The sequence below is a fragment of the Pundamilia nyererei genome, unplaced genomic scaffold (genome assembly GCF_000239375.1).
Source record: "Pundamilia nyererei isolate P.nyererei 1_Seehausen unplaced genomic scaffold, PunNye1.0 scaffold00002, whole genome shotgun sequence".
NCBI classification, from domain to species: Eukaryota; Metazoa; Chordata; class Actinopteri; order Cichliformes; family Cichlidae; genus Pundamilia; species Pundamilia nyererei.
Window position 1 is genome coordinate 5,146,538 of NW_005187403.1, and position 26,762 is coordinate 5,173,299.

The window sequence follows — 26,762 nt, forward strand, 5'->3', positions numbered from 1 at the left end:
GGGTGTAATAAGAAATCTAAGAACCTGGACTGATGTGTTCTTTATTGCAGGGATAGCAAGCACAGATTTTGGATTTTGCTTAACTTCAAGGAGAATAAAAATATGAGAGGATCAGGAATTGCGCCTTCTCGTTGTTTCCTTCACTCCCTCCCTGTTTGCAGTCACACTCTGCACTTATAATATCACAGAGCACAGCAGGAGTGATTTGGCCAGCCGCCCAGAGAAACTGATGGTGCTGAAGTAGAAAAAAAGAACATCAGAAATAGTGAAGGACAGCGAGATAGAGTGATGACAGTACAATAGACAGTCAGAGAACAATTAAGCTAATTAGCTAATGGAAATAAGTGACTTGAAGCAGGTGGTATTTCTAGTACATTTATCATTAAGCTAAATGCGTAAGTATTGAGCTTCTTTATTTCCTTTTTAATATAATTATTTTGAGGAGAAGGACTGCAGCTGCAGTAAATAGTCACCACATAAGTACTTTTCTCCAAGTTTATATAAATTATTATCTACTGTTGAACAAATCAGTGCACAGACAACGTATATTTTTTTCTCCTTTCTAGGTGCGTTTGATGATCTCTGACACTGCCAGACACAAACTTTTGGTCTTGTCAGGACAATGCTCTGAAAACACCGGGGAGCTGATCCTTCAGTCTGGATTGTTCTCATTTTTCAGTTTCATAGACATATTCACTGACCAAGAGGTGAGCAAACATGGGGAGGGTTCTTCTTATGACACATTTACATAATGGTTATTGAAAGGTAAAAAAAGAATGAGAAAAAATGTGTGGTGGTCCCACACCCATATACTTACAGACACATACTGAACCTGAAATCATTGTAAGTGCATTACTGATTCCATTAATCATTTTTTCTCATGGCCAGATTGGTGAATTGCTCAGCACCATTCACCCAGCAAACAAAGCCAACCTCACTCTCTCCTGCCCCGAACAAGGCGAATGGAAAAATTCCAACTTGGACAAACACAATCTGCAGGACTTCATTAACATTAAACTAAACTCCACTCTCATCCTTCCTGAAATGGAGGGCCTCTCAGAGTTCACAGAGTACTTATCTGAATCTGTAGAGATCCCAACTCCTTTTGACATGTTAGAACCACCAACCTCAGGTGGATTCCTCAAGCTCTCCAAACCATGCTGCTACATTTTCCCCGGAGGTCGCGGTGACTCCGCTCTCTTTGCTGTCAACGGCTTCAACATGCTAATCAATGGAGGTTCAGACAGAAAGTCGTGTTTTTGGAAGCTGGTGAGACATCTAGACCGGGTGGACTCCATTCTCCTGACCCACATCGGTGACGACAATCTTCCGGGCATCAATAGCATGCTGCTGAGGAAGATTGCAGAGCTCGAGGAGGAACAGTCACAGGGTTCAACAGCAAACAGCGACTGGGTGAAGAACATGATTTCTCCAGACATTGGCATTGTGTTTGTGAATCTTCCCGAAAACCTGGACAATCCTGAACCCAATTACAGAGTGCGCAGAAATGTTGAGGAGGCAGCTTTCACTCAGCAGTTTCTTAACAAACTAAATTTACGGACTGAGCCTTTGCAAAGACCTGTAGGAAACACTATAGAACCGATCATACTTTTTCAGAAAATGGGCGTGGGCAAGCTTGAGATGTATGTGCTTAATCCATCAAAGAACAGCAAGGACATGCAGCACTTCATAAAACAGTGGACAGGAAGTGAAAAGGACACCACTTCCATCCTGCTCCCGAATGGAAAAGAATCAGAGTTCCCTCTCTCTCACATGATTTCCATTGCTTCACTCATTGTGTGGCACCCTGCAAATCCCTCAGATAAGGTTGTTCGTGTTCTCTTTCCCGGAAATGCCACCCAGCATCATATTTTTGAAGGTTTAGAAAAGCTTAAGCACCTGGACTTCTTGAAGCAGCCCGTTTATATTCAAAAAACAGTGTCTGCTAACATGCCATCAACACCGACACTGAAGCAAGCCAAGATGAAACACCGAACAGACAGCAAAGAGAGCCTCAAGTCTACCCCAAAGCCTTCACCAGTCAAAAACATCAGGAAGGATTCCACAGAGGAAACACCAGAAAAGGCAAAGGCTGATGCAGAATCAGCTCGTGAAAAAACACAAAAGATGGAGAAAAAAGAAAAAGTCCCACTGAAAAAGGGAAAGGCACCAGAGAAAGAATCAAAAGCAAAGGCAGAGCAAGCTGCCCAAAACGAAACGCCAGAAAAAAAGAAACCAAAAGCTGAAAAAGAGAAGATTGTTAAAAAGGAGGCCAAAGCGTCTGTGGAAAAGAAAAAGGAGGTTAAAAAAGAAGTAGCAAAAAAAGATGAAACCCCCAAACAAGAAAGCAAAAAAGATGAAAAAGTGAAGAAAGAGGATGCAAAGAAAGGTCTAAAAAAGGATATCAGAAGAGACTCACCTATGAAAGAGAAGAAAGAAGAAAAGAAAGAGCAAAAGAAAGATGCCAAAAGGCCATTAAAAGATATAAAAAAGGCGTCTGCTGCAGGTGAAGAAAAGAATCTCAAACCAAAGCCTCTGAAAAAAGATGATGCTTCAAAGAAAGATTCAGGAGGTCCATCAAAGTTAAAAGACAAAGGAAAGATAAAGGTGGCAAAGAAGGAGACAAAAGAGGATGCCACCAAAGTGGAAGCTAGTGCTGCTCCAGTGACAGTGGATCCAGAAGAAGAAAGATCTCTGATGTCCTCACCAGAGGACCTCACTAAGGACTTTGAAGAGCTCAGAGCTGAAGAGTTTATGGAGGACGATGCAACAGTTGAACAAAATGTGGAAAAGGAGACTGTGATGATACACCATGAAGAAGTGATTCAAACCAAAGAGTCACCTGAGGCATTAGAATCTGTTGATGAAGGTATAACCACAACTGAGGTGGAAGGAGAAAGTGGAGAGACTCCAGATGAACAAGTACTCAAGGGAAAAATCAATGGAAGCGTATCAGAGAAGTTTGATGATGAGGGCACTGTGATGGAGGAGACATCTGAGGGAGGGGATTATGAAGAGAAAGGAGAGACTGAAGAAATATATGAACCACAGAAAGCAGAACTGGTTAAAAATAATCTTCCTCCCAGTGTGGAAGAACACCACCAAGAGAAACATGCTGAAATGAAACAAGTTAGTGCTGAAAACAACAACGTAGAAAATGATTTCATTAGTCAAAAAGAAACAGAGAATCAAAATCTGTTTGTATCTGCTTCACCTAAAGTGTCCTCACCAGTGTCTCCAGCTGCGTCTATCCATGATGAAATGGTGCCAGTTGGCTTTGAGAGTTCAACAGCCTCCGATGAAGAGAACAGAGACGAACCTCCTGAAGATTACACTGTCACATCTGGCCACACCCAGTCCACCATTGAAATCTCTAGTGTGCCTACTCCGATGGATGAGATGATGACTCCCAGGGACATTATGAGCGATGAAGCCACCAATGACGAGAATGAGTCTCCGTCACGGGATGTTGGCAGGTTTGGCACATCAGAGTGTGACAGAAAGAAGCTCTCTCAACTTCAGGATATTCCATGTTTAAATCGCTCTCAGAGTGATGCCACTGAAGGTCAGGACTACAACCATTCTGCTTCTACAATATCTCCGCCTTCATCTCTAGAAGAAGATAAATTCTCTAAGGATTTTCTCTCTGCAGGAAAAGCTAAATGCTTTGCCACGGCTCAGTATGATGCTGATTCATCTAAACTCAGTTCAGTATCCACAACAGTACCTTTTGTGCGATCTCCCTCAGTTGACAATAAGGATATTTCTGATTCACCATCAGTGTTTGCTCCTCCAATAGAATTATCCACCACACTGGCAGGATACACCAGAGCAACAGCAGATTCCTCCATTAGCCCAGATGATAAGACATTAGAAGGTGCTAATTCGCCTCAGTCATCTGGTCACACTCCCTACTATCAGTCACCCGTAGATGAAAAAGCGGGAGCTCTGGCAACTGCATCAGAAGAAAGAAAAGAACAGGGTCCAGTAATTGTGGAGGTTACAAGTGATAAAGAAGATTCCTCCAACAGAGTTACCCCAGAGCCTCATGAACAGGAACTAGAAAGTTCCTCCCCAGTAGAGAGGGTAGCATCCTCACCAAAGAGCTCGCCAACAGCTGAACCTGATTCTCCAACAAAGAAGGAAAAGTCCCCCTTTGATATAGATCCTAAGAAAACAGGAGAAAACAGTCATTCCGTCTTTTTTTCAGCACCACTGACCAAACATGAATCAGACATCAACCCTTTCACAGCGTTCAAAGAAGAGAGTAAAATGTCAATTTCAGAGGGCACTACATCAGATAAGTCTGGAACTCCTCTGGAGGAAGTAGTAGCAGAGGACACTTTCTCACATTTAGCTTCAGCATCCACAGCTTCCTTGGCCACCAGCTCCTTGCCAGAACCAACCACGGACTCTCCTTCCCTTCATGCCGAAGTGGGCTCTCCTCACTCAACTGAAGTAGACGACTCTTTGTCCGTCTCTGTGGTTCAGACCCCAACCACTTTCCATGAGGCAGAGGGATCTCCATCCAAGGATGATAGCCCAAGGCCAATGTCAATCTCCCCAGACATCTCCCCCAAAACAAAAAGCAGGACACAGATGCAGGATACAAAATCCCCAGAGCACTCTACCATGTCAATAGAGTTTGGTCAGGAATCCCCTGACCATTCCTTAGCCCTGGACTTCAGCAAGCAGTCCCCAGAGCACCCATCAGTGGGCAGCTCACGTGCTACAGAAAATGGCCCAACTGAGGTTGACTACAGTCCTTCAGATGCAACTGACATAAGAGCATCTGGAGACCCAACCTCTGCAGTGGAAAATCCATCACTTTTTGAAGAAAATGATTCAGTTTGTGCCACTTCTGCAACCCCATCAGATGCATCTCAGTCTACTCCCTCTGCAACAACCCCATGTCAAATGACAGAGATGACACGTGCTGTGGTTGAGCAAACAGAAAAGTCTCCAGTCACCCCCAAAGCAACCTCACTAATCCACTCTCCCCATTCCAGTGAGCCATCCCCTGTGCTTGGAGGTCCAGCAGGTAAAGAAAGCAGCAGCCCCATTTCACCATCTGTGGAGGATATAGCTGATAAATCTGACACATACCAAGAATATGACAGGTCACCCTCACCCCCAAAAGCTACTTCCCCATCCTCTTCTTTCACTCTTTCAAAAGAGGAGACACTTTTCCAGGCAAAGGAAACTAATCCCTTTAAATGTGATGATTATACATTTGAGAAAAAATCCCCTGTGAGCCCTAAACTTCCTTCCCCATCACATCTGCCACTCTCTTGTGATCAGTATAATTCTGCCTGTGGCTCCAAAGACCCAGACTCCACTAAGAGGAGCCCCTGTGCTCCATCTAAGACAGATGTGGACCTCTGCCTAGTTACTTCATGTGAATACCGTCACCCCAAAACAGAACTCTCCCCATCTTTCATCAACCCTAACCCTCTGGAGTATTTCATCAATGAAGAGAATGCCTTGGACGATGAGAAACCTCTGGCCAAGTCAGGAGGAGGACCTCCACCACCAGGAGGTAAGCTCTACACCAGGCAATGTGAGGAGACACCGCCAACATCCATTAGTGAATCTGCTCCCTCCCAGACAGATTCAGATGTTCCACCAGGGACAGAAGAGTGCCCCTCAATTACAGCAGATGCAAACATTGACTCTGAAGATGACTCTGAGACTCTGCCTACTGACAGAACCCTCACCTACAGGCATGCTGATCCTCCTCCCGTTGCACTCAGGGACCCTGCTCCATCTTCAGGTCACCATGACGTCTGCATGGTCGATCCAGAGGCCCTCAAGGCTGAAGAAAACCTCCACAATGCTAACACAGAAGGAGGCGAAAAGCCCAACAAGAAAAAACTTTCCAAAAAATCTTCATCACCATCTAGAAAGGTTGGTCTATCAAAAGTGAAGGACTCAAAGATGGCCTCTCCAAAGAAGGGTGTAGGAGAAGGGAAAGATGCCAAAAATGCAACCAATACCTCTGCCTCCAGAGGGGTAAAAAGCACCACATCAGGTGAGTACTTATATATATATATTTAAATATATATATATATATGTATAGTGTATCACATATCAGTTTTTGACATCTATTTGCGGCACAGTATCTTTTGTTTTTAGTTATTATTTTCTAAATGTCATCTGAGGCAAATTTACATTTTTTTCAGGTACAGGAAGTGGAAAGGTATCAGGTGGGACATCTCTACCAAACTGCCCTCCGATGTACATGGATTTGGTTTACATCCCTAATCACTGCAGTGCCAAAAATGTGGATGCTGAGTTCTTTAAGCGTGTGCGGTCCTCTTACTATGTAGTAAGTGGCAATGACCAGGCAGCTCAGGAACCCAATCGGGCTGTCCTTGATGCTTTGCTTGAAGGAAAAGCCCAGTGGGGAAACAATATGCAAGTAAGTACCAAGTATTAATATAATGTAATAATGCAATACAGTGGTCCAAGAGGTCAAATGGACTGCAACTTAAGAAAACACCAGGAAAGAGAAAAATGCTGCAAAAGTGCACCGAACACAACAGATGCTGAATAAAATGCAATGGAAATGAAAAAAAAAACACAGCAGAAGTTGAGTACTCACAAAACACAACAGAGGCGTGTCTGGGGATACGCTAATGTCACAGACTAGCACATGAGACAGAAACCAAAACATGCAAAGGACTGCACTGAGACATGCTTAACAAAAGCACAGGGTTCATCAGTGTTGCAGAAGTCAGGTGTATTTTCTGTGATTCATATAATACTGTTAATACATTGTTTGCTATTAGCAAACTGTTACTGTTACCTTGTCACTTCACTTCCACAGCCGTTCCATGCACTGTCTGATATCCCAGTGGTGGTGTTGTTTCTCTAAATTCACAATAATTTTAGTCCAGGAGCAATGTTGTAACTGACCAATGACGATGTCTGAGCATTCAGTTAGCATTATCCAAGAAATTAGTTCATGTTTTTAAAAGTATCACTAGCAAAGCAGAATGAGTAACCTAAATTTGGATAACAGCAAACTTAACTTGATAATATAATTAATAAAAAAGAAAACACTTAAAATCCTTACCATTTGTTCCAGAAGAGAGTTTTGTGTAAACAAATGCATTTTTTCCTGACATTGCAGAGCTATGACTTTGCAACAATGTGATTCATCATTTGCAGTGCAGATCCTGGACCAACATCAACACAGTGCTATCAGACACACCTCGTTGCAACACACAATATGGTTTCCCCTTCAACACTTCTGTTCTGTATCATGATTTTTAATTGTTTTCAGCTTTTGCATCATTTCTTTTCTATTTCCATTGTGTTTTGTGTGCTTTTGCAGCATTTTTCTATTTAAGGTACAGCAAAAATAAAAAACAAACAAACAAACAAACCTCTGCTTCAACTAAAGTTAATGTTTATATATGATTATTTAAATTCAAGATGCCATTTCAGTTGAGTCTCTTTGTCGCCCATGTTAGGTTACGCTCATTCCAACCCATGACACTGATGTGATGAGAGAGTGGTACCAGGAGACTCATGACAAGCAACAGGAGTTGAACGTCATGGTACTGGCCAGCAGCAGCACTGTCGTCATGCAGGACGAATCCTTCCCAGCTTGTAAGATAGAAATGTAGGCCTGTTCCTTGAGAGATCAGGAAGGGTCCCAATTTTAAGTAAGAAAACCAATTCATGTAGCATAAAACCTAAGCAGACACCTAAACACAGAATGAAATAAATATCGGCAACAAGGACTGATTACCAAACTTTCCTCCTATGTACTAACAGTAACACAGATCAGCTCTGAAGGAGTCCATACAAAGGGTGATGTTTCATGCAGGTAGAGTACTGGGGGAGAGAAGAAACCAAATAAGCAAGCCAAGCTATGATTGTCCAGTTATGCTGAGTCTAGTGAAGTTCAAGAAAATGATGTTGTTGTTGATGTATCGAGGTTTCCTCTGCATCCCCACATCATATGTGAGAAAGCTTTCAATCAGCCTAACCACTTTCAGCAAACACGACGACTTGAAAAAGAAAATGTCTGTTATCCACACCAAAGGATAAATATAGCATGTTTTCTGTTACTGCCTTAGGGAATCAAAGTGAATGTATAAGAAGTGGCACAGATCTTGCAGATTAGACAGGTGGCTTTAAGCACCGGGAGTCAATCCTAAGAATGATGTTAAAAGGTTATAGAGTTGAACGATAGCAAATATGATTCAACTTGAATGGACACTGAACACTGATTAACATTAATGATGTCTAACTTATCTTATTCATAACGGGCAAATCTGATTGCTCCACCGTTATGAAAATGTTCTCTGCGTTTTTGTTTTTTTGAGCTGGCTGGATTTTAATTGATTTAGCGTCTTTTTTTTGTCTGGTTTACGCCGCTGTCTGTGCATAAGTAAGTTATTACGTTTAAATTTCAGTTAACGTGCTTGATCGTCCAGGCAGCCTTTTACACTGTGCAACAGGAAGTTGCTTCATGGCGCTCTCCCCTGTCTTTGTCACATCTGCATAATCTACAAAGAGGAATGCCTTTTATTTCAGCTTGCTGATTTATTTACAGATTTTAAGTTCTTTCTAGAAAAGAATATCCAATCTTGTTTCTTATGAACGTTTTGTATGTAATCAATGCGCAATGGGGGGAGCTAGCCTTTTCCCACTGGAAAGCTGGTGAAGCAGGATATTTTCATAAACCTTAAAATGTCTTGTTTTTCTAAAGCATTGTACTATAATTATAAATAGCTTTGTGGCAGATGAAGTGTTTGGAAGACATGCATGAGTTATGATAAATTAGTATTTTTTTTTCTTTTTTTTCTTGGGGGTTTTGCTCAAATTTGCTTTAAGACCAACAGGGCTACGTAGGATAAATAAAGACATTTGAGGAGCATTTTAGGGTTTTTGCAAATTGTGCCATGACACATGTATTCTATGCTCCAAGGAATTGCCAGTGGCACAGTGTTGATATAAACATGATACTGAATGCAGCACATTGTAGATTTTCTAGGTGGAGGGTTCAGCATAAGGAGGCTGAAAAATTAGTCACGAATGAGAAGGGAATCAGCTTCTAGTAGAAGCTTTTTTCTCTCGTGGAGGGGCAGCACACAGAGGTGAAAGTGAGTGACTTGTGTGTTTTAGATGAAAGTATGTAAAACCAAGACTAGACACTTTAAACACAAACACGACACATAACAAACTAACAGTACAGAGACAACAGATCAACTTTGACAGGCCAGCTTCTGGAGAAACATTTACCAATTCAAACAGGCTTTTCATATTTGGGGCTATTCACTCGACACACAAACGGTACGAGATATGAGTCAAGTGATGCCAGGTGTTCATGATACCACAATAATGCAGTTTTCCTGCAGGTCAACCTGAAGCTAACACTACAACCTTACTGTCGAGCAAACAGCAACCTGCAAACTTTGAACTGACACTACTCTTTTCTCTCTCTTCTTTCTCTGCACTTTCTCTTTTTTCTCTCTCTGTCTCTTTATCTGCCTTGTCTCCTGATCTTTCTCCCAGGAGAACTTTAATAATGTTTGTCTGCAGCTGTGTGGTATAGGTGTCTTGTGATCTTTGCATCGATCGTCTCTGCCCTTTTCCCCCGGACTCATGTGTAACTTATAGGACTTAGTTTCAAGTAAAAAATACTCCTTAGTGCTTTCTGATGTTTGTGTGCAATATTTCCTCTACCCATATGGTGAATCTAATGTAAGAGGAACCACTACTAAGGAACAAACATTAAAAAAACAACCACAATAAAATCTGTTGAAAAAAATAAGACTTTTGGTATGTTTTTTCTTTCTTACACCAGAAAAAAGTCAGATCCTTTGACAACCACTCATGTTTGCACAAAATCATTAGGTAGATGAAGTCATCCAGGCGTAATGTCTGCTCTTACTAGACATTTACTACTTAATAATTGGACAGAGACATAGACTTTATTAATCCCACACTGGGGAAACTGTTGTTACATCAGCAGGAATGAGTCAGGATGAATTACAGCTGTATTAAAAAAAGAAAAATGAATAAATATGAAAAATAGTGTACAAATATAAAAACCAAAAAAAAACTATACAAGAGTGGTTTGTGCTATTTAGAAATGGCTGCTATATACAGTCAAATAGCCTCAGAGATTTTTCCATATGTACATAAAGTGCAGTGGGGGTGATAATATACACACATATATTGTATATTATGGTATGTATGTGCTAAATGAGCTGCTCATGTCCTCCACAGTCTCATGCAGGCAATGAGAGTGTTGTCCATAATGGACATCCTCCTCAATAGACTCAACAAGCTTCTGGAAACATTCTTCCTGAGATTTTGGTCCATATTGTCATGATAGCGTCACATAGCTGCTGCAAACTTGTTGGCTACACATAAGTGATGTAAAAATTACACATCCCAAAAGTGCACTAGCGGATTGAGATATGGAGACTGTGCAGACAGACAAATTGAGTACAGTAAAGTTTCACTGTCATGTTCCAGCAAACAGTTTCAGATGATCTGATCTTCTTATCGTGCGTTATTGAGCTGGAAGCAGCCATCAGAAGATGGGTACACATTATCGTAACAAAGGTTCGGGCATGGTACGCAACAATAGTCAGGTAGGCAATTGTGTTTAAATAATTAAACAATACTCAACTGGCACTAAGGCCAAGAAAATATCCCTCAAACCATTATACCATGAGCAGCCTACCACCAGTAGCCTAAGCCAGGATGGATCCATGCTTTTATTTTTTTATGCTAAATTCTGAATTTACCATTTGTCTTCTGTTGTCCACTTTTGGTGAACTGATGTGAACTGTAGCCTTAGTTTCCTGTTCTTAGCTAACAGAAGTGGTAACCGCTGCAATCTTCTGCTTCTGTAGCTCATCTGCTTGAAGTTTCAAGGTGCTGTGTGTTCAGCAGTGCTCTTCTGCATGGCATCGGTTATGTTTTTAGTTTGCTGTTGTCTTTCTACATATACATATTTTCATGCACTGAGTTGATGCCATGTGATTGTATATTAGATATTTGCATTAACAATCGGCTGAACAGGTGTATCTAATACAGTGTCCAGTGAGTCTATTTTACAGGGTATAGAGTGCTAGTTTCAATTTAAAGTCATATAATTACCTTGTCACCAAGGTAATTATAAGATTTCTTGAGGACCACGGACCTCTGAAAATTCCTGCCACGGTAACAAAAACTACAGTCAGCCTCATAATGTTACTAAAGTAAAAGTTTCAGAAAAAGTAGGTACATTGAGGATTTTTTTTTTACATTTACATTTACATTTTTTGCAAGTGAACAAAATTTACATACTAATATAACCTACTTTATACAGTGATCTCTATTTATTTTAAATTAAATGCCCAGCATGCCTTGGTTTAGCCACCCAAACTAAGAGCACCTGTATTTGCATCTGTTGGTACTATATCTATCATTAGAAATCTGTCACTGGCTACATAGAAACTCCTCTACACTATCTGTTCATTTTCAGTCATGTGGCAGGGATTGTTGGCTGTAAAGTGAAATTGTGGCCGAGTGGAAATTACTTCTTTTAGCCTCATTGCCAACAAATGTCCCTGAAAGTCAGAATTGAGGAGAGATTTATGTCCCCACAGAGATTTACAGAGTGGACTGGAAGCCTCATTTAGTTAGTCTAAGGGGATGTGATGAGGCTAAAATAGCTAAGAGTGAGAGTGCTTTAATACAATCTGTAGGGGTATTAATATAATCTTGTAAATGTGTTTTAAGCTTTGGTTTATATACTGCCAATAGATTATATACTTACATTCATATTTTCATGGGTTTTTTTGTATTACTGATTGATTTGACAACCAGATTAATCTACATAACATTTAATTATATTCAAAATGAATTAGTTTTTCTTACCGTCACAGGTCATTTTTGTCCAAAGCTGTTAGATGTTTGTTACCATTTAGTTAACATTATCATGCTAATGTTCCAAATAAAAATAATGAGCATTTGTGGATTAGCATTGGTATTATTCAGCTCAAAGCACAGCCATGACTAAAAGGCTTGAAGATACAAGTCATTAGCTACTTTTGATCGATCACTTTGTTGAAACAATTCATGCATAACTATTGAGAATCTGTCAAACTGTAAAAGAAATATATATTTAAAAACTAATTAACTAAGTGTGCACAGTAAAAGTTGTTGATGGATAAAAAAAAAGTATAACATTAGTGTAAAATTGTCTGCAGTGCTTTCTAGTTGTTCTGACATTGGCATCTCATTGCCAGCGAAGCTATACAAAAACATGAATTACATATGCTTTATTGTTTGTTGGAAGATGCTTAAACAGATGCTAACAAACCAATGCCACTCCAAAGCGTGCAGCTCACAGCAGATTTAAAGATAAAAACAAAAATATATGGATAGATTGAAAGCTATACAGAGAACAAGAAACGTGTCACAAGAATATGAAGAATGAAAAAGAAAAGGCAGAAAAGAGACGGATTATTTCAGACTTTCTGCAGCATGAACTAAACACAAGAGCCTTTCAGATCTGATGCTCCAGAGGTACCGGCTGAGAAAGAACAGATCACCAAGAAGGAACACAGCAGATCAAGATGATAGGAAATGTCTTCACCATTCAGAGTCATTTTGTTGTGCAGTGGGAGACCACAGCTTCACATGTTTGATATCTCAGAGCAAGTGAACACTGAGCTTTGCAAGCCAAGCTTTCAGGGCTTTTAGCTAATATACAGCACTCTAGTAAACGGACAGCCTTTTTTCTTTTATAATGTATGCATATTTCCTTCGGCCTACTACTTATTTATAAGTTATGCAAATAAGGGAGAATCCCTACTGTTTCTTCAAACCCTAAGCACAGCCATGGGCCTTTAAGATCAGTCTGCAATCAGTGTAATCATAAGGCATTTTACAGATGAAGAAAAGCTGTGGCTTTATATGTCTAACACAACCAGCCTCTCACAGTAATCATTGCCAGCTGTTTTTCTTTTTTTTTCTGCTCCAAAACTGTCTCAGTGGGGACATTTATTAATGATGATGGGGCACCCCAGGCAATTTCCAAAACTAAAGGGAAGTGCACGCAGGGATAAATCAAAGAAGATGTAAGTGCTGTGATCTGTCAGCTGAACCTGGCCATTTGTCAAGGGAAATCGGAGTCTGAGTGCTAAAATAGAACCCCTACAAACAGTGTCGTGCTCCCTGTCGATTATTGCATCATTCCACCAACTTTGCACAAGCTGCCATCACACTGATCACTCAGCCTGTGGTTATAGATAAGCAACACAGGTTTTAAAGTATGTGAAAACAGCCATATGCTGTTATAAAAACAGAAAGAGAGAGAGAGATGGAGAGGGAGAGAAGGAGAAACCCATAGAGACACATACACCTTGCAGGAAACCATAAATTATACAAGGCCCTGTGTCTGATTGGCTGAGCCAGCAAACTCAGCCGGATGGGCTGAGTTCATGTTGCCAAGGCAACTGTTGGGGATCCTCCCAGTCACAGCCCTATTTTCTCTGTGAAAGACTATCCATCTTAGGAGTTCATTTAAGAAAATACCTTAATTATAGGAATTAAGTTTTCAAAACTTAAAACTTACACTGCTTTGCGAAACAGCTTCAGACTGAAAAATTGCTTCATCTATAGCTGCCCACTGCCTTCAGGGAGAAACCACCTAAACATGCAAACCTGTAGGAAATGAGAAAAAAAGAGAGTGAAAAACTACTGCATACTGGGTTCCATTTATGAATTGATTTACTGCTAATAAACAACATGTATATTTTTCTTTTACTGTAGTAGTCTGTCTGAATTTTAACATTTTTGACATTTTTCTTACACCCCCACCATGAGAAAGATTTAAAAAAAAGCATGCAAAGGCATGATTATATAATACTGTGCGGGTCAATGGGTACACTAACTAGCAGCAGAGTTTGGCACTTACTGCAGCCTTTTATGTTAAAGTAATGTTCCTTTAAAGTAATTAGAGGAATTCAAAAAACATAATCGCTTTTACTACACTGCTTGCGCGCAGAAGGATATTATTGCATTGGAAGTCACAAAAGCCACCCAAATTGCCTCTGTGGTTCAGTGACCTGACACAATTTATACAGCTGGAAAAAATAAAGTATACTCTCAAGGGGTTGAAGGAGAGATTCTTTGCAGTTTGGGATACATTGTTAAAACATTTAGAGAAAATTAAACCATACCCATCTGATACTCGCTTGGCAGCTACCGTATACCCTTATTGTTATGATGACGATTAATTTTGTGCAAACTATTGCCTTTTAAGTGCACATCATTAAATATGGTGAATTTTGATGTACCTCATTTAAATTTATTTATTTATTTATTTTTCTTTCTTTCTGGATTGGTGTCCAATATGTTCTTGGGGTGGGGTACACATATAAAAAGAAGCATTGTAACTTCGTTACATGTATATCTTTGTATTACATTCTTGAAGCTCAATAAAAAATATATTTAAAAAAATTAATGAATTCATTCATAGCCCTACTTGTAACCCATATTTTCTTTTTTTTTCCTGCATGACATGAAATTGGCATACAAGTTTGGAATAGTTTTGGATTTTATAATGTAAATTATGGAACTCTTACACAAATTGTATTATCTTATCTTATCCTATCTTATCTTATCTTATTTTATTGTAAGTGCAAAATATGATTTGGCATGATATAGGTGTTTGCTCATTAGAGAACATTATGTGAGTTTTTGATTCACCTTTTAAAAATATAGACATAGAGGAGCCCAAAGCAACAAGGGGATCTGGAATGATAGCTTGAAACAGAAGAAACATTTAACAGAGGAGGTGAATTTATCTTAGCACTGTAAATGTCAAACAGGCCCAGAAATGACTTAAATATAAATAAAACATTTTTTTGTTTGTTCAGTAACAAATATTACAGTAAACAGCAATATAGTAACAAAGACTAATACCATATGAGTGTAAACTCATAGTTGACTTTCTGAGTCCCTGCATTTTACATTATTAAACTGTGTATATTATACCTCACTGTGTGGGTACAGTACAAACACTGTAGCTGCTCCAAGCAATGACGCCAAACCAGAAATGTTCTGCAGCACAACAGCACCACCTGCTGGTTAACAGAAAAACACATTTTCCTGTTTGCTGCCGTTTTGTTCAGTAATAAAATTTCGCGTGGCCTTTCTGGAAACCACGATTCAAATAATATAGTTAAAGCTTCGTTTTAAATGACGATCACATCATTTCTGATGTATAATAAAAAATCTGTCTCCTTCGACCTGCTTAAAAAAACTGAGCCGGGTCATTAAGCGGTGCCATTTTGGATCATACCAACTGGAAATTGCACATGACGGAATTAAAAATAATAACTAATTGTATTATTCAGGTTAAATAAAATATTGACATTTTTAAGTGTTTTATTTTGATATGGCTTAATTTCAAGGGCGGAAATTATTTTTTATTTAAAACCTCTCTTTATTATTACCAATAACATCCCCTTTGATTTCATTGCCATGGTACAGCCTGTGGGAGATATGGCGCTGGGCAGACTTGGTAAATGTTGTCGGTCGTTATTATATGAGCCCTCTAAAGGAGTTTTTTACGGTGTTTTACAGCTAGGCTGGATTGAAGGCTGCATAGGAGGTAAGACAAACAAAAGTCGCCAACAAATGTTGTCACTCTTAAAAGGTAGTATGAAAACTGCCTGGTTTGCATAGCGGGGGAGCTAGCACCCTGTAAAGCAAGCACACGTGAATTAAAGCAAGGTACAGTTGTTCTCTTTGGCTATATGAGTATTGTGCAAGCTATTCTATGCACGGCTACCTTATCACAGGGACTCGTAAGAGCTTTCTTCTCGTATAGTTATTATTATTTTTGCCCATATATGATTGCCATGTATGGGTAACTGATTATAGATTCATTCACATATTTTAACCACCCTACAGCAAAAAGGCATTTGTTGTCGGAAGATGTTATCAAGCTACAAGACTTCCAGCAAAGAAAGCTGGCAGTGGCTCACCATGTCAATGGATCGGAAGGTAAAGTAGTTATTCTTGCCACTGGCCCAGCTCTGCAAATTTATGTCATATAAAACTTACTTTTGTGTAAACCTCACACTACAGGGAATTATATTAACCTATTCAGTCAGAAGCTGCAAAGGAATGAGCTGATATTGCGGGATGATTTGAAGCTTCTCCTTCACCTGTGCCAGTCAGCAGATGACATGCAAATAGCCAGAGATGCCATCTATAGGTAAGTGCAGCATTCATACAGGGATATTTGTTAAAAAACAACCCAGCCAAATCTCACTTACCCATTGCTGGCTTGCTCTCATAAGGTATCACACAGAAAACCGTAACTTGTTGTATGGAGACTTCAAATTTGGTCCTCTCTTCATGAGACTGTGCTATGAGTTGGGTCTGGAGAGCATGGCTTTTGCTACAATAACAGACAAGGTAAACTGGGTAACATCCAAACTTAAGTTAAACAACAATAACTAGACCGGGCATATACTTTAGTATTTGACTAATAACATTTTATTTTCTGCTGTCTGAACAGATCATGAAAGGATTTTTCCACGACACCACATCCTTTAATATAGCCATAGACATGTTGTTCTTGAAAGGCTCCTTTGAAAGTAAGTAACAGATTAAACTCCTGTGTTTTTTGTTTGTTTGTTTTTCTCCCACAGTGATTATGATATTTATATAATAATGCAAACTTTTAACTATTGCAGATGCTTTGGAGGTTCTAAGAACCATGAGGAGCCAAGGCATACCATTCAACAAAGACACTCTCACGTTAGCAGCTGGTACCTGCTATAAGCTGGTAATGTTTCAGATATTTTACTCTTTTATGTCCATTCAACATTACAACCTTATTTATTCTTATATTTGGACCGATGCCCTGTTTTTGTGTTGGTCAGAATACGGCAGAGACCTACCGGATCTGCATCGCGCTCATTGAAGAGGAACAGACCAGAGGGCAGTTCATCCCGAGGCATACTTACTGTTTCGCTGTAGCACTAGCACTTCGAAGAGTGAGTTTTACATTATGTACCTCCTTTTGCATGAAGTGAGATATAGCACGTATTTAAAGCATCATTTGTTCTCTTTTCTTTGTGTGTGTGTGTGTGTGTGTGTGTGTGTGTGTGTGTGTGTGTTTTCCAGGGTGACCTTGAAAAGGCTCAGTCATTATTTTCACAAATTATGAGCACCGACAGCAGTTTATGCCAAAACTTTAAGGTAAAGGTGCAGCATGTAAAATGTAATGTGCATTACTTCTTCCTGTCATTCTGTGTAATTTGTTTGTACTTTAGGTCCTAATACTAACAATGTCTGGAGCATTGGCAGAGGCTATTTCTATCCTTTCTGCAGCCATGTTGCCAAAAAGTCCATCTTTTGTAAAAAAGCCAGAGTTTTCTCAGGAGGTGGTAAGTGAAACTACAGCTACTTAAAATTACTGCAGCTGCCAGGCGATTGGTTAGGATTACATAATTGTTGTTAGTGTAAATGCTTACAAGATGAGTGGTGCATTTAAAAATCTACACATTTTTTGTTCTGTTTTAAACATTGGAAAATCTAGTCCAAAGGAATTTTGATGTATCCTTGTGCTGTTATTATTAATCCATGCTACTCTGAGGAAATGTTACTCAGATTGTTCTCTCAAGCTTGAGAGAACAATCATCTGCCCAAGAGTTGACTTGGTGTCATCCGTTTCAGGTGGATTTGCTACGTTTGCGGAGTCAAGGCAGGCCGCATATAATAAAAGTGGAGCAGGTAGTGACTCAGCTTGAAAGAGACGGTCAGGTGACTCAGCAGACGCTCGATGACATGCTGTGCCGCACGCCCACAGGGAAGAGGAAACCAGCGCCAATAACACTGGAGAGGAGAACTAGCCGGAGAACTCTAAAGCCTCTACAGTCCACTTTACTGTCAGAGTGAGGCTAGAGTTGTCCATTTAAACACTCTGACATTTCCCAGATTTGACTTTGATGTTATAAACGCACTCATATGATATTTAAGGGCCCTGACCAGCAGCCTATTAAAACATGCTTGTCCTCGCCAGTGCAGACACAACAGCCCATAGCATTGCACCTAAAGAAGCAAAATTGCCAAGAGGAAAGTTTATTTTTCTACTGCATCAGCATCATTGACAGAGTCTATGCCATCTTCAATAAAGAACACTTTAATATTTTATGTTAAATGTGTTTAAAATAAATTCACAGTACCTGTGCATACTCTTAGACTAATGAATTATTATGTGAAGGCACAAAGCAACACTTTTGTGAAAAGGTAGCTTGCCATCTTTAATGCTGAGTCATTTGACAGTCTTGTGTCATATGCATTAACTATCGTTAGCTACCAAGCAATCAGAAACGGGGACAGGTTTATTTGTAAGGCTCGTTTGGAGGTCATAAGTGGGTTTTCTGTTTGTTGGGGGAGAAGTACTTCTCCCCCAACAAACAGACATAACACACGTGTGTTATGTGTATGAATGAGTGCTCAAAGACAGATTTATTAAAAATCTAAAGTTTTGGGGGGTGTTTCTGGAATCAAATGATTTTGCTTTCTCATACTTTCTAAAGAGGACACTGGCGATTGTAAAGAGCAAACACTGGGTATGTTGTGAGTTTTCCCTGTAGTCGACACTAGATATTTCTCACATCTTTAGTGTGGTTTAAAGGTTTAGTGTGTCTTGGATTTCTATATAAATGGGGGGGAAAGTGGGCCAGATCCGTGAGTCTAAAGACATTTAATTACACATTTAAAAATCCCTGAGATATCTTACGAGAAAAAGAAATTCAATTGTAACTGTACAACTCAGTGTTTCTACATGGCCTGTACTATGAAGAATAAAAGAAATGTGTTACAGAAACATTTGTCTTTTAAAGAAAAATTCTATTTAGTAGATACTGAAAAAGAAATTGAGATTTCTGTAATTTAAACATGTAATTTAGTTGGGAGAGGTCTTAAATGGTACTAACCAGCCACAATACTGTGGCTAGTCTTGAGTGTACACTCCCAGCACCTAATGCGACAACTTAAAAATAACATTACTTTAGTAGAAAATTATTACAATGCCAACAGATGGATGTGAAATGCTAGTATTTCTACTGTAACAGCATAAATTAAGTACAAATGCCAACCAAACCCGCCCGTAGGAATTTGCCCGGATGTAAACAAACCGTGACGTACATCGGAACCTTCCCACAATGCAATGCTTACGTCTATTTAACACGTAAAGAGGCGAAAGACTGAGCTGCTAAATTAACCTGAACACACCGGTTGGACAGTTTGGAAACAGCAGAAAGAGAGCGTGTTTGTTTTTTTGGTTATGTGACTGATTTTGAAGTTATATGAGGCGGTGCGGCGACATCCTCGCCTAGCGGCCGCTGGTGGCGGTGCTTTTTAGCGTTAGCTTGCCGGTTCGCTGGGACTGTCTTAAGCCGTGTGTAGAAGCTCCTCGTAACATCGGGCAGCTGACCCCAACTGGAGCAGACAAAGGAAAGAAAATAATTTATTTTAAAAAAAGACGTATAAACTGAAAAAGATATAAAACTATTCGAAGGGACTGCGAGGTCGGAGTAAGATGGTTAGAAATTAGTTTGCTGGGTACTGTTACATTAATTTAGAGATTCATATTTGGGTGTTTGGTGGTCTGACATTTGTAAATACTGGCTTTGGTTAGCTTTAGCAAGCGTAGCTAGAAAAACACAATGAGCACCGAAGAGACGGCAGCGCCTACAAAATCCGCTCCGGATGATGATGGAATGACATGGTGGTACAGATGGCTCTGCAAAATAGCTGGGGTTTTGGGAGGAATATGTAAGTAGTTGTCAAAGTCTTATGTCACTCCTCGAGTAAATAACGTTATGTCCACAGAAACCCAAATCCTGCCATGACAACACGCTTAGCTTTAGTTAATACCACAGACTGTGCACTATGACCACTGCTGCTGCTGTGTGCCAGGTCACGACATTTACTTATTTTGTGTGACAGCTATGTGATTAATCTTTACGCCGTAATTGATACTGTTATGTGACCTCCTCAGTATGCAGATGAGGGGCAGCTGCAGAGTGACATGGCATGGCATTTTTTTATAACGTAACATCTGTTTTAGATTGTGAATATGCCGCAAGTTAACTGCACAGCCACTAAACAAAAGCTTTGTCACCGCTTTGTCCCCCTCGCTGCAGCAGCAGCCACTCCTGGGCACCGTCTGTTTGTTTGTTTGTTTGTTTTTTCATGCCATAGCAGCTTGTTCTGCCAAAACGAACCGCGGTGCACACGCACATACTCAGGTATTCCCCTCAGGAGTTTCATGTGAGGCTTTTTATTTATTTATTTATTTATTTATTTAAATATAACTGCTGGCTCTGCAGTTTTTGCAGTATCCCTGATCCACCCTTCCTCTCCCTGTATCCATCTCTCCTTCACAGTGACACCAGAGTCACCGTGGCCGTATCACATTAACAGCTGCATATTCAGTGGCTTCTGTATTATTAAGGAAGCTGGATTGTCTGAAGGTGCAGTGGATGAGTTTCAGCATGAAGCTGCTCTGTGGTGTTATTTGGTTTAGTTACCACAGTGGTGAAAACTGCAAGACTTGAATACTCTCTCAACTCCACCCTAAAAATACAACTCTGTGTAGACATAGATTGGGGTTCTGCACTCAAGGGTTTTCACGATTTAGTGCAAGGTGGGTTTTTTTTGTTTTTTTTGTTTTTGTTTTTTTACATTTAAAAAATAAGAACTGTCTTTTTTTTTCATTTTATTATTTTTATTTATTTATTTATTTATTTTTGATTGTTTGATACCTTACAGCAAATTCTGTAAATTCTAATAAAATATACATTAACGTTCAGGATTTTTCTTCTTTTTTAAATTATTTAAATCAAAATTTTTACAGCTTTAGCATTTTTATTTATAACATTAACTACTGGCAAATAACCTTTTGCATTTCCTTTTTGTTGTTGTTGTTGTTGTTGTTTTGCAGATTTTGCAGAGCTGAGAGTCCTGTCCTCAATATTACTTAATACAGTATTTAGCATAAGATTTAGAAGCAGTGAGATTTTTTTCAGATATATCTTCTTTTTTAAAAAAAATAGCTGTGGACTTCACATATGAAGTATTGTAATTTCAATGTAGTGGATATACGCACACACACACAGCAGACTGAAGCTATAATAAGAGCCAACCCCAAAACTTTACCTGTTCTATTCTACATGGATATCGTGTATATAGATAGCACTTCTTGTGTTTACAGTTGACTGCATTACATTAGTGTGACTCAAACTGGCAGTAATTTACACCATTAGTTCATTTTCTGTGTTAATTGCTTTATTTCACACACATCCGTGATATGTGAGATGCCAAGTTGGATACATTAGAGCCTGCCAGAAATCCTTACATGTAGGAACTAGACATGGCTTTTTTACACAGCTTTTGAACTCACCATTTTCTACTGAGCTTTTGGTCTGTCTCATTTTCTGCTGTACACATATTTATTTTTTTACATACAATAGTGGACCTTCTGCGTCTTAGCAGTGGAAAATCTTCCTCACACTGAGTAGATGTTGTCTATCATAATCACTGTGGAGAAATGCTGCGAGTGAAAGGATTAAAAGGTTTCAAACAAATGCTAGCCAAAAAGAGGGACGCGGCCTCAGTTATGATGCAGTTATTATTAAAACACTCTGAAACAAATTCTCTTGTACATGAAAAAGGCAGCCTGCTTTGATTTTTGACCTGATTTCTCTCAAATTTATTCTGTGTAGTTAATCTTTGGGCCAGGCCTTGTTTCATAATCGCCCTTTCATCGAGATAGGCGTGCTGTATTTGACCAGTTTATTTGATTTTCGTTTATTTGTTTCAGAACAAACACAGAGCACAGTTGTAGCGCTCACGAGACCTCTTTCATTCTGTGTTTGTCGTCCTTTTGCATTCGTAAGTTTCATATTTTCCACGTCACTAAGCAGCTTACACATGACAACTTTCCCACACAACTTTCGACACTGAAGTGGCTGAACTGTATTAACAGCTTCAGCCGGATGTATGGGACGGATTATTTTCTCTATCACGCAATGATCTGCTTCTGTGGTGTCATAATAACAGCCCTTTGCTTTGTGTTTTGTCCTGTCCAAATCATGCAGCCTGTGCCATCTCAGGAGTGTGGAACTGTGTCACTGTGAACCCTCTAAACATTGCTGCTGGAGTGTGGATGGTGTAAGTCCCATTAGTGTCGCACTTTTGTAATATTCACATGCCACACAGCTAGATAGTTTAAAGGACAGTTTAGAGGTAGAAATGCAGTAAACATAACCTCTTTTTAGGCAACACTGTGTGTTGGTGATGTAGCGCATTCAAGGACAATCAGAAAGTTGCCTTTTCTGGTCCAGTTTGTGTAAAGTAATGATTAAAAACCCCAAATGAAGAGCCTTTCAGCGAACTATACATTGATATTGAGCAGAAGTCTCATATAGCACCTAACCACACCTACTCCTCTAACAAAGGAGGTATGAAGAGTAAATTGGAGCATCTTGCGCCAAAGTGCCTTAACAATTCTTTATTTTAGGTAGGATTTTTAAGTTATAAGCAGGTTAAGTGGTAACTGTATCTCCAATTTGGCTAGCTGGCTCACTGTGAGAACTTTGTTGTTGTTTCCATGACAGCACAATACGTCTTTTCCAACTAGCTGCTGCTTTTAGTAAAAGGAAAGGGCAAAGAATGATTTCCTTGCCGTGCTTACATATCCTCTCCTTCCTTCTCAAGGTTGAACGCCTTTGTGTTGTTCCTCTGTGAAGTCCCGTTTTGTTGTCAGTTTATCGAGTTTGCTAATGCGGTCGCAGCTCGTGCAGACAAACTCAAACCCTGGCAGAAGGCCTTCTTCTATTGTGGGTGAGGATGATTTATGCCACTGGAGACAGAAATGAACTATATGGGGGGAAAATAAAAAACATTTGGAACTTGGGTTTTCTGATAGTTGTGCACATCACATATAATCTTGGAAATGTACTTAATCAGATTCAATGACTTTGCCTGTTCTCAGGATGGCTCTGTTTCCTGTATTCTTGAGTTTCTCCTTTACAACCTTATTTGGGAACGCCATCGCCTTTGCTACAGGAGTGCTGTACGGCCTTGCTTCTTTAGGCAAAAAGTAAGAAAGAAAATATAATGCATCTGAAATATCTACACAGTACAGACTGTGCAATAACGTGTTTTTTGATATCTCACCCACATTATATCCCATTGAAACAGGCTCTCACATTAAACATTAAACGTTTCATTATAACAAGTTATCATGTTTTTAATCTCAAGTTTAAATGCTCTAACAGTTCTAATGTGATTTATGTGGTTTCTTTTGTTGTTGTTTATTCACGTAAAGTAACTTTTCACTTTTCAAGATGAGCTGTCCATTAACCTTGCAGTTAACAGTGTCATCTATTCCTGTCATTCTTTCTTTTTTTCCTCCCCACACTTCCCTGAACTTAACATTTTATTATTACCATCACTCTCCTGCACCCCTGTCTTTCCTTTCCCTCCTCTTCCAGGGGAGATGCAGTGACTTACGCCAGACTGCAGCATCAGAAACAGGGAGATGAAGAGAGGATGACAGGAACGACAAACGGGGCTCCAGAGTGAGGCCTTTTCACCAGCTGTTGTTTCTTTCCCTCCTCCTCTGTTCTACACTTGGGATTTTTCTCCTGTCCTCTATCCATCCTACCTCTTTCTCCACACCCCTTTCTTTACTAAAATGTTACATTCTTGTTGCGCTCACCTGCAAAACAGATTCAGCCTGTTATTTGGTACTTGCCCTATAAACGGGATTCATGATTGTGACCTGATCACTTATATTTAAAACTTAGTTTTTATGTTTTGTTGTGTTTTGCTGGTTTCAGTCATACAGCCTTTATTTTTCTCTTTCTTTTTTAAACTGACGTTGTTGTCGCCCATAAAGCCTTTCAGGAAATCTGATCAGAAATTAATGTGATTGTAAATTGTACATATTTGACTTCAGGTTATTCACTTTGACTTTAAGGCTGCAGTTCAGAGTTGTGTGTCAGAGGAATTCGCCCCTTTGCATTCTTTGCGTGTGAGTGTGCCTCCCTGCTGTGGCACCGTGTCTCAATGCAATTTAACAACCGTGTGGCCAGAGTGGGTATACTTTTGTTTTGGGCACAGCGTGGTACACAGTGTCAGCAGTGCAACACATCAGCGGGTTAACAAAAAAGTTATTACACTTTAATAATGCACAATGTCCCGAGGTAAAGAACCGCGTGTATCAGGAGCAGGAATTGTAGCAAACAGAGCTGCCCTCGCAGAGCTGGGAGAGTGGAATTATTGCCTGGAAGAACGTGACTCTTTTCTCAGCTGTCCTCAGATCAGACTCGTCACATTTTGGGATTCTCTTCAGCCTCAGGAGGCTACGTTTGCAGCTGCGAGGCACGATGTGCATCACACATGTGTCAGATCACACTTCAGTAATACTCAGAATCAGTTGGGGAGGGAAGCCTTCTCAAGTTGCGGATGAGCCACAGCTCATCTAGAGAGACACAGGTTTATTTTCTGTATCCTCTGAAGGCTGAGACCAGATCTACTAGAGAACTTTGAGCTATGTTTACTTGCGCGTTGCACCGGCACAAACTGGGTTTGGCGTTCAAAACAAAAAAATAACACTGTCAGCATTCACAATGACACTGCAGCGACAAGATTGCATTTAAGTGGTGCAAACTTTTGCGACTGGCTCTGTTGCGTATGTATTTCTGGAAGTTTACTTTCTCAACGCACAAAATACAAGGAGGAGAATATTTAAATCACATGATACACAGTTTACTGCTACCTGCGGCAATATTTAACGCAGAAAAAACACTAACCACACTTATAAATACTATCTGAGGATTTCACTCATGTGCGAATTTGCTTCACTTAGTAAGTCTGGACGATAAAAAGCGATTGCGGGGATAAGCGCTGTCACTCCAGAATGTATTATTGTATTTGAGAATGTTAAGGACTATCGTCTTCTGACGATAATTAACATTCCTCTTTGGTTTGACTGAGTTAACAACATATGATTTGCGTATAATATTTTTGTATGTGGCTGTGTTTTGATTTCATGACCTTTTTATCAACAATCTAGAAATTTCTAGACCAGGAATGTCAAAGTCATTTTACGTCATGGGCCACATGTGACTTGTTTTTATCTTAAGTGGGCCGGACCTGAAACTCCCTGTTCTGTCAGTGTAAAGACATTTTACTACACATTTAAAAATCCCTCAGATGCAGAAAAGTGCAGATTTTTCTACATGATCAAAAAATGTTGCTGTAGTACATGAACGAAACGCATGAGCACAAATAAATATGTAAAATTACAGAAAAAAATGTTCCGGTAACTACAAAACTGAAGGATTGTGCTGATTCTAATGTGGACTCATTGTAGAAAAAAAATTCTGCATTTAATAGTGAAAAAACACAATCTTTTCTGTGATTTAATTGTTTATCTATTACTTAATTACTTTAGGGTAGTATGGATGGCAATCAGGGAGGTCCTTATATGTATAAAAAGCTCTAAAGCTCATGAAAACACAGTTAAAAGTCCAATATCAAAGCCATTCTGTGGGCCAGATTGGAGTCTTTGCCGGACTGATTCTGGCCCCCAAGCCTTATGTGTGACATCCTCAGTCTAGGCACTTAATGTCTGTCAACCAAAACCTTTTATAAAGTGATTTCAGTAGCATAGCTTCTGAGCACACACAGGTCTAAACTGCAGCTTGACGTCATATTTGAGGGATATTTTTAACATTGGAGAATGTATCTGGTGCATCCAAAGATAGAGACCTTTTATCTTTATTTTTGTTTTGTGCTTTTTATACATTAACTTTTCAGATGGCTTAAGTTCAGTTGAGGTATTTGTGTAGCTTTCAGTTGAATGGCAAAACCTGCTTGTGCTGCTAACGGACAAGAGACCAGTCGCCAACTTGTGGCATGTAGATTTTGTGAAACGTCATGAAACGAGGAGCAAAACTGTGCACTCATTTGGGAATCTTTGTGTAGCTGGGGTTTCTTTTCCCGCTTTAGAATCCGTTAATAAGTATCTGCTGATTTCTTTGTGTCTGACATACTGCTCTCTTATGCTCTACCAAAACCCATCCACAGTTTAATGAAGGGAAGTGTCTTGATTCAGGGAGTAATTGGTCTGTATCCCACACAGTCACCACCGCAATGGTTTCACTCAAATGAGGTATGCAGTGCTCACCAGTGTACCGTGTGTGTGGTTTGTTTTTGGGCCTTGCCATTGTTATTTTAGCAGTAATAAGGATGGAATAAGTGTTTACACATACCTCTTACAGCTGTTTCTAGCTTAAGTCTTGACTGAGTGAATTATTCATACCATCACCATCAGCTCTCAGGTATCATAGTTAACAGTGCACAGCACACACAACCAGCCTGTGCGTAGGTCCTAGTCGAAGCCTGACTCTACGATTTTACTGTATCACCCGAGTCAACGTGAAAAGCATTTTGTCATGCAATTAAAACACACACAAAACAGCCTTCACACTCATCCAATCCAGTGATATGCTAAAGTCTAACACTATAAAAGCGCTCCACTGCTGTTTAACACTGCTTTCTCTGTCCACGGCCATCCACAACAAAACGAATTGCTGCAGGTGTTGAGTGTATCTTGTGCTGTAAGGGATATGTGAATAATGTGTGTTGTGATGTGAATCCTGATCATGTTACAAATTAGTCAATAAACAAAATTGCTACTA

At 39.7% G+C, this 26,762-nt stretch overlaps 3 protein-coding genes across 4 annotated transcripts in view; all 3 read left to right on the forward strand.

The window, feature by feature from the left end:
• The window catches only part of map1b (microtubule-associated protein 1B), a 19,917-nt gene extending 10,138 nt beyond the window's left edge, over positions 1–9,779 (forward strand). Inside the window, 4 exon segments of the mRNA XM_013908925.1 lie at positions 470–707; positions 889–6,031; positions 6,183–6,421; positions 7,479–9,779. Of these exon segments, the coding sequence (XP_013764379.1) occupies positions 470–707; positions 889–6,031; positions 6,183–6,421; positions 7,479–7,634 (5,776 nt within the window). The 3' untranslated portion in view covers positions 7,635–9,779.
• A 5,724-nt stretch (positions 9,780–15,503) lies between these two features.
• ptcd2 (pentatricopeptide repeat domain 2) lies at positions 15,504–18,752 on the forward strand. 2 transcript variants are annotated; one of them, XM_005720223.1, is made up of 10 exons: positions 15,504–15,637; positions 15,940–16,032; positions 16,117–16,246; positions 16,332–16,449; positions 16,553–16,631; positions 16,731–16,822; positions 16,920–17,033; positions 17,164–17,238; positions 17,313–17,426; positions 17,716–18,752. In XM_005720223.1, exons 1-10 carry the CDS (start codon positions 15,508–15,510, stop codon positions 17,935–17,937), a joined length of 1,167 nt encoding a protein of 388 aa, XP_005720280.1. In that variant the 5' UTR covers positions 15,504–15,507; the 3' UTR covers positions 17,938–18,752. The 2 variants fall into 2 exon arrangements, with proteins under 2 accessions (XP_005720280.1, XP_013764776.1); XM_013909322.1 differs by lacking the exon at positions 15,504–15,637 and adding an exon at positions 15,790–15,833.
• Positions 18,753–19,178: 426 nt separating this feature from the next.
• Positions 19,179–26,762, forward strand: cacfd1 (calcium channel flower domain containing 1). Its single transcript, XM_005720224.1, has 5 exons — positions 19,179–19,821; positions 22,149–22,221; positions 22,768–22,893; positions 23,045–23,152; positions 23,547–26,762. Exons 1-5 carry the CDS (start codon positions 19,713–19,715, stop codon positions 23,635–23,637), a joined length of 507 nt encoding a protein of 168 aa, XP_005720281.1. The 5' UTR covers positions 19,179–19,712; the 3' UTR covers positions 23,638–26,762.